Source organism: Hordeum vulgare, chromosome 2H, assembly GCF_904849725.1.
Source record: "Hordeum vulgare subsp. vulgare chromosome 2H, MorexV3_pseudomolecules_assembly, whole genome shotgun sequence".
Taxonomy (NCBI): Eukaryota; Viridiplantae; Streptophyta; class Magnoliopsida; order Poales; family Poaceae; genus Hordeum; species Hordeum vulgare.
The window spans coordinates 121,449,846-121,457,993 of NC_058519.1; the positions used below are offsets into that span (position 1 = coordinate 121,449,846).

Consider the following 8,148-nt stretch of genomic DNA (forward strand, 5'->3'; position numbering starts at 1 on the left):
GTGAGTTGATATTTAATTTTGCAAGGGAAATAAATCTCCATTGCAAAATAATATTATTGTACCATTGTATATGTTATACGGATTGCAAAATGCAAACACATTGAACATATATAATTATTTATAGACACAATTTGGTCTAAAACAACAATATACAATATAATTGAGTATATTATTACACGTGTAAATATAGACAATCTAAAATATGACGAGTACATAATTACAGTACTAGTAGTTGGATCATCTAAGTTAATAAAGGTACAATGCTTAACATATAACAAGTAGTACTTAGGCTATACTAATGTTACTAGGTAAATTGCTGAAATATTAATTAGTACTTCCTCTGTTTCTAAATATAAGTCTTTAAAAAGGATTTATTAATGGACTACATACGGATGTATGTAGACATATTTTAAGATATACATTCACTTATTTTGCTTCGTATGTAGACTTCTAGTGAAATATTTTAAAAGACTTATATTTAGTAAGGAAGGGAGTACTAGCTACGGGGTGTGGGAGAGCATTGCAGATAGGCTTTATTTAGTAGTATATGCCCATGTGCATCCAGGCTGTGCAGTCAAATATAAGGAGCGAGTGGCCAGCCCAGCCATTCATTCCAAAATCCATCAGCGCACCACATCGGCTTGGCCAGCTCTAATGGCCACGAGAGGATCTCTCCCCGTGCTCATCAACGCCAGATGAACCACCAGAAGAGTTGCTGCCAGGCGTGGCTCCGACGGAGAGGCCAAGGGCGGCTGGATCCCAAGTCCCCACGTGGAAGCCGGGCTGGCGAGCGGCCATCGCCGCAGCAAATCGGCGCAGGAGGCGGCGAACTTCGGGCGGCGGCGTCGGTGGCTCATCCGGCTGCTGTGCCTGAGCCAGAGGGGTCGGTGGAGGGGCTGTAGCAGCGACGAGGCTCGGCCTTGGCGAGCGCTTCCGCGTACACGGGCTCGGTGTTGACGAGCGCGTCTCCGTCCTCGGGCTCGGCCTTGGCGAGCGCATCCTCCTCCTCGGGCTCATCCTTGACGGCGAAGTCGAAGACCATGGGCACCGCAGTGGTGAGAGCACCGGATTCCTCGGTCGGGGGCGGCGGTTCCAGATCGGGAACCAGAGCGTACCCCGGCGGCATAAAGTGCTCGGGGTCCTCGTTGCTTGGGAGTCGGTGAGGGGAGGTTCAGGTAGCCTTCCGGCGCGTCGACGACCTCCGGTTCCGGCGGCGGAGTGACTGCAACAGGAGGGCACGACATGTACCCATGAATTGGGCAGAAGAACGCGCCGTCGCGGACAGGGCAAGGCCCATACCCGTGCACCGGGCAGAAGGCGACCCCGACCTCCAAGCCGAAGAACAATCCCGGTGGTGGAGGTGGAGGTGCCAGTGCAGGGTCGAAGTCGGCCTCTTCACCAAGGAACGGCGCCGCCGGCCCATCGAGGTTCCAGTTCATCGGCGGAACTTGGACTTCTGGATTTGGTGGTGCCGCTGGGGCAGTCTGATTGTTTTCTGCAACAGGTGCAGGAGGATCAAATCCACTGCGAGGCGCAGGGGCCCGTTGCGGTTGCCGTGGTGGCGGCTGTAGCGGTGTTCCCTGTTGAAGAAGCGTCGGTGGCCGCCCAAACCAGAACGGCGACTCCGGCAATGGAAACCGGTACGGCGCTGGAAACCAAAACCACGGGTGTGGCCCCGGTGATGGAGACGGGTCTGGCGACGACGAATCCATCTGGGACGGCGAGTCTGCATCTCCAGGAAGCGAACAAAAGCAGAGGCAAGCGCAGGCAAGATTGATCTCGCCATCTCCTTACCTTCTCTCTGATTACTCCTAGCGGTAGTGCAATGCGTGCTGATAACGTGTAAGAAATGAAAAGGAATGAAATGAACTGATACTTTCATTGATCATCAATCTGGGTATTTATACAAGGATTCCCGTCTCTTGAGAATGTCGGTTACAAGTAGAAGGCGCCTGTAGGAGGCGTCGCTACTTTGGAGAGGCGTCTGTTTGAAAAGAGGCGTATGGGGAAGGCGTCCGTGAGAAGGAACGCTTTGGGCACTAAAGATAACTGCCTAAGGCAGTTGTTATCTAATCCTAACAAAAGAGACGTGCGTGGGCGTGCGCTCGTTTTGGTTGCAAAGTGCAGATGTATTTAAATTTGAATATCATTTTATTCGCAGAAGAATATCATTCGCATATCAAAGATTTGAAACGTGAGAAAGGACTGGCATTGTACTACAACGCTTGGTTCGGTCAGTACACTCAGCTTGAACTTCGACGCGTCACACACATTCCAGGGATCCTGCTGCAGCTTCCCAAGAGCCACACGAACCTGCTTCAGCTTCCCGCAAAAAAGGATAAAAACTGCTGCAGATTAACTGTTCTCAACCCCAGTGAAACGACCAGCCCACGCACAGATGCTGCCTCATATTTCAACGAGAGTTGCGATTGCGCAGAAAACTATGCAACGATGAAGAACTTGCCTAAAAAAAGCCATGGACAAAGTGCAAATTATTCGCGAGCAAGGGATGCGATACGCTGCGCACGACACAAAACAGTCACTCAGTTGGTTCACAACAGCGAAGTTCACTCGGTCACATCATGGGTTCCAACGTTCAAAGCTTCACCTGAATTACAAATTCAATACCTTTCGAGGTTCATACTACCATGCCTAATTGAATTAAAGCAGCCGATGCAAACAGACGGTTTAAAATCCAGATGAAGAAGACAACACCGAAAAGAGACGCTAAGATAGACATGTCCCCAAGTACGACGACAATACCGGAAGATTAACATAGAACACCATACGGCAGGCCCTTGCAAACTTGTAACTTAGTGATTAAAACGGCGCATCTCCGAGCTCCAAAACGATCCATCTTCGATCCTCCGGCAGGCGCGGCGAACCTAAGCAGCATCGTCGACGTCGGGGAGGCTGACGAAGACAAGGAGAGCAAGTTAATCACCGCCCAAACTTCGGAAGAAGTGAAGAACAGAGACAGACCAGCACACCACAGGGACTTACTTGGACAGGGCTAGGCACAGATTCATGGCAAGAAGCGCGAAGCACCTGACGGTGGCCCACGCGTACGAGCGCCGGGAAGCCTCCGTCGGCGCCGTAACGGCCAACCACGCCAGGGAACAGCCGGTTGTGGTGCTCACGAGCACGCAGAACATCAGGAACATGTTGCTGCGGAAGAAGGCGCGGAGGCAGGCACGGTCGTCGGACGTCGTGGAGACAGCCGCCGACGTGAGCAGCAGCAGCATGGCCAGCACCGGCACCGCTATCTTGACGATCTTGGCCTGCAGAAAAGCATGGCGTGCACAGTCAGGTGGAGAGATCGAGCGGACGCAAGAACACCTTGGGATAAATAAGTGCAGGGTAACACGAGATCGATGACGAATATGCATGTAGGAGTTTTTTTTTACCTTGTTCTGCTTCGCGCGATCAGCTCCCGCAGCACCCAGCAGATTGCGGCCTTCAAAGTTGAGATAAGAAACAAGAAGATGATCAGATCTTGGTGACATGACAGGGAAATAGCAGAACAAAATATGGCCAAGAAACCACCAAATTGAGCCTTTGCCATGGAAAATCAGAGGGAAGGCCACCAGTTCAAAACAGAAAAGGCCAAGAAACCCCAAATTGAGCCTTTGCCATGGAAAATCAGCGGGAAAGCGGCCAGTTTTGAACTGATCATAAAAGGAGACAAGATTGCTCTACCGTGAGGAAGACGGGGAAAAAGAAACCAAGGAAGAACATTCATCCGGAGATCTTAAGCACAAACTTCCAACAGAATAGTAAGCAGAACGAACCACTAATAGGGAAAACCAAGGACGATTAAGCAAGAGGGACGGATCATAGATGCAAGCATACCATCCATCTCTCTAGCACCTCTCTTTTCCCTGACCGCGGAGAGTTTTGGAGATATTGGCGGGGCTCTAGAGGGAATGGCGATGGAGCTCTCTGAGACGAAACTGCCATGGGGTTCGGGGTCTACTTTATATGCAGCAGCATACGGGTGAGGAGGAGGCACGCGGTAGTGGCTTGGTCTCCACATTGGTCAAGATGGTACATCCATGGACGGGTGGCTGCATTTTCAGTCTGGATGGAGGCAGCACAGCATACGCAGCTTTTTCAGGTTCAGTTTCTTCATTTCAGAGCTCAACTGGCACCTTTTCCTTTTCTCGTTTATTCATTTGAAAAACTTACCACTCAAGCGCAATTCTCTTACTCCATAGCAGTAGCATCGGGACAGTAAAATCGAGTGCTTGTTTTTACCTGGTTTTGCTTTACCAAACCGCACATGACGATCAGCACTTCCTCACAAAGTCACAAGCGACGTGGAAGTCCAGCTGGACTGATACAGCATGACGCCATCAGTTCACTTTAACGTACCACGAAACTGAGACACTAATTTGAAATAGTTTGAACTAGCGATAGGAACGGAAGAGAGTATGTTTGCCTTTGGCGCGAAACCGCGGGTGGAACGGGAAAACACTATGTGATTGTCATTGCGTCAAATTGTCGGGCGCTCGTACAGGGGATTCCCTGCGCGCGAGAATTGGACCGGCGCATTTTACCACAGCGAGGCACATGGGTAGGATTTTTTCGTTCTCTCCTTTCCTTTTTTTCCATTTTTACGTTTTTCTGTTTCTGTTCCTATTTCCATTTCTTTTCTTTCTTGTTCGTTTTCTTTTCCAATATTTTTGTGTTTCTGAAAAATTTGCAAAAAAAATTCAAACACGGGTTTTATAGAAAGCAATTCAATTTTTTAAAAGGTTCATTTTCTTTCAAATAGAATTATGAACTTGAAAAATCTTCAGAAATTTCAAAAAATGATCAGCATGTCAAAAAATGTTCCGATATTCACATTCCCCTTAACAAAACTAAGAAAATATCCGTGTTTCCAAAAATGGTCGGAAATTTTAGAAATTGTTCACTCTTTTGAAAATTTAAGGATTTAAAATTTTGTTTATTTTTTTGTAAAAAAAATCCAAAAATGGTTGGAAATTTAAAATCATGTTTAGAATTTTCTTCTTCTTTAATGTTCACAGTTTTTAAAAATTTGCTCGAAATTCCAAAATTTGTTTGTATTTTCCAAAATGTATTTTGGGATTTCAAATGTTGTTCACATTTTTTATAAAAAGTTTTTGTGTTTACTGAAATGTGAAATTAAATACAGTCCACGAGCGTGCGATAGTGAATATACCGTTGCCCGTGAGTTCTTAAAACTTTCGCGACTGTAACTAGGCAACAACAACCATGAGCTATGGTTGCTAGTAGCACCCCTAGTCAACTAGGAGCTTACGGATTTGGTTCCTCGCAAGAGCACTGCTTTTCAGATTTTTTGCGTTTAGTAGTTGCGAGTGGGCTGGCCGAGACGCCATCGCTTGTGTGTTTCATGTGCTATTGGGCGCTTTGTGTCCAATAAGAGATCCTGGGTGAGAGGCACGAACATTGTTATCGGGGTGCAAAATATAGGTTGAGCCTATCGGTGGATGCTAGTTGTTGTTAACACACCAACAAGGTCATATCATTCATAGTCTAGGGCTTCAAATGCATGAATGTATCGCTCGTACATACTTTTATTTATTTTTTGATATTAATCAAATCGAATATGTCCTTTGGATGTCTTTATTAAAAAAATGCTCAAAAAAAGAAGAAAAATGTTGTAAGAAAAAATTGTCCACGGACGCGTGTTACCCTATCCAGAGGATTAGGGTTTAGGCTACTCCACCGACAGCTCTTGGCGGTGTTGAGTTTTTCCTACCTTTTGCTTACCACCGTCAGCATTTGCCACATAGATTCTTGGGGCGGCTAAGAGGACAGCTGGATCGTCCGCCTGACCTTGGACTTCGGAGAGAACTCGGGGTGATCACATATGTGTTTTTGCCTTCAAAGCTTTTCAAATATGTCGTCATGGTGGCTCCAAGTTTGAGTTGTGGGCGGATAGAGGAAAGGAGAACCAACTCGAGGGGGGTATGGAGGATGTTATGAGGAATATGAGGATGCATGATTGTTAACTTGATGATGTGTATGTATGGCTTGAGGAGATTGGCGAGTTGGCCGTATCGGCTCGTTGGCTTGAGGTGGCTAGGGTGCAGACCACAAAGAACTCGAGTAGCGACGCGCTTGAAGAAACAATTAAATTCATCTGAAACCTAGTCCATGAGCCAATGATCAGAGTGATGAACGTCAACCATTTTGCGGTCTAGATGTTTTTTCTTGGGGATCGAAAGAGGGTGATGTTCCAAGTTCCATGGATCTTTCATTGTCTCATGGTGTTATTTGAAGATTTTGATGGCAAAATAAGTTGAATTCATTAAAATTTAATAGGGTCTTAGTGTGGGCACAAATTCACCATATTCCAGATTTATATAGGAAATATCCGATCATGATGTGCGAGGTTAGCAGTTTGCTGGGGCATGATATGGAGGAATGCAAAAACGACTCACCTTGACAACTACAATGTGGAAAATGGCAAAGAGGATGCAGACCTATGTATCATAGGAACGTGCTCGCAGTCGCACAAACATCTCACAGGCTTGCTTCTAAGGTAGAGGACGCGGTCATTGTGGAATCCCAAGGAGAAGGAGCTCTAGAGACTCGGTTTGAGGGAGGAAGAAGATATCGATGATACAACTTGTAGCCCCATGCAATAGGAGAAAGTTTAGGATGAATATGGCATAGAAAATGCCACCACGACGCGAGACAGCACCACAACCAAGTGGATGTCCATCAACACACATCCATCGCCAAGACCCCGGTGTGCCACTCCGTCGAGACTCATTGTCCCTAACATCGTAGATGCCACACCGCATCGACATCAATTCCAAATTGCCGCCAACACAAACCCAACGGTGTCCACTAGTCTCCTATCTCCCAAGGCAGTGCCTTCAAGAAGGGAATGACACCATCACCGCACTTTAGGCTTTCGCTCGAGAGACAAATGACGTGATGAAAATGGAAGCAGGTCCGACGAACGTTTCAATGAAGATAAAAGGCGCCTGATATTTATGATTTGTGTTATTTTTTCCCGAATAGGAGGGGATGATGCAAGATAGTATTGATAAATATTTCCCTCAGTGAGAACCAAGGTTATCAAACCAATAGGAGGATCACACAACTTCTCGTCTTCAGCATCTACAAACAAAAGAGCACACACTTGCACCCAACACGGGCAAGAGGGTTGTCAATCCCCTTGAACTTGTTACTTGCAAGCAAATAAGTAGCGTAGATGACACCGATAATTGTAAAATAGAAAATAAATAAATAGTAAATAATGGCAGCAAGGTATTGGGAGCGTTTGTAAATATGTATGTGAATAGACCCGGGGGGCATATTATTCGCTAGAGGCTTCTCTCTCGGAGAAGGCATACGGTGGATACACAAATTAATGTTGGGCAATTTATAGAAAAGCGCTAATAGAAAATGCATAGGTATGCAATATTTATTCACGGCAATGATCATGTGTATATAGGCATCACATCCATAAACAAATAAACCGTCCTACCTGCATCTACTACTATTATTTGAACCATCAAACGCTATTCAGCATGCATCTCAAGTATTAAGTAAAATAGAGTAATGCTTGGAGAACAATGGCATCATGTAGACAAAGTAAATCCAATTTATATGAATATACCCGTCATTTTATCCTTAGTGGAAGCAATACAAATATGTGTCTTGTCCCCTACTTTATCACTGGGATATAGAGCACCGCAAGATTCAACCCACTACAACGCACCCCTCTCACTGAAGATATATGAATCTAGTTGGCCAAACCAAATCAATAGATTAGAGAAATTGTGAAGCTATAATGATCATGAAAATAATAATCAAATAATAATTCAGAGGAGACTTAAATCTATTTCATGAATAAGCTTAACATGAACCCTCAATTCATCAGATCCCAACAAACATATCGCACTAAGTGATTACATAAGATAGATCACGGCAGGAATCATGATGATCTTGGTAATGAACAACGTATATATAGAGAGAGAGCCATCTGTGTACTAGATACTCACACATCACCATGGAAGCAACAAGGTTGATGTAGAGGCCCTTCATGATCGATCCCCCTCTGACAGGGCACTGGAACATGGCTCTAGATGTGCACATGGTGGAACAGAGACTTGCGGCAGTGGAAAAAGAGTGTTGGGTGGC

The 8,148-nt window shown here is 45.8% G+C and overlaps 1 protein-coding gene across 1 annotated transcript; it reads right to left on the reverse strand.

Annotated features, from left to right (window-relative positions):
• Positions 1-2,547: 2,547 nt before the first annotated feature.
• LOC123425476 lies at positions 2,548-4,051 on the reverse strand. The gene is made up of 4 exons (XM_045109179.1): positions 3,853-4,051; positions 3,408-3,457; positions 3,004-3,281; positions 2,548-2,913 (listed from the first exon to the last, which is right to left on the reverse strand). The coding sequence occupies exons 1-4, from the start codon at positions 4,034-4,036 to the stop codon at positions 2,886-2,888; spliced, it is 540 nt and encodes a 179-aa protein (XP_044965114.1). The 5' UTR covers positions 4,037-4,051; the 3' UTR covers positions 2,548-2,885.
• Positions 4,052-8,148: the final 4,097 nt, after the last annotated feature.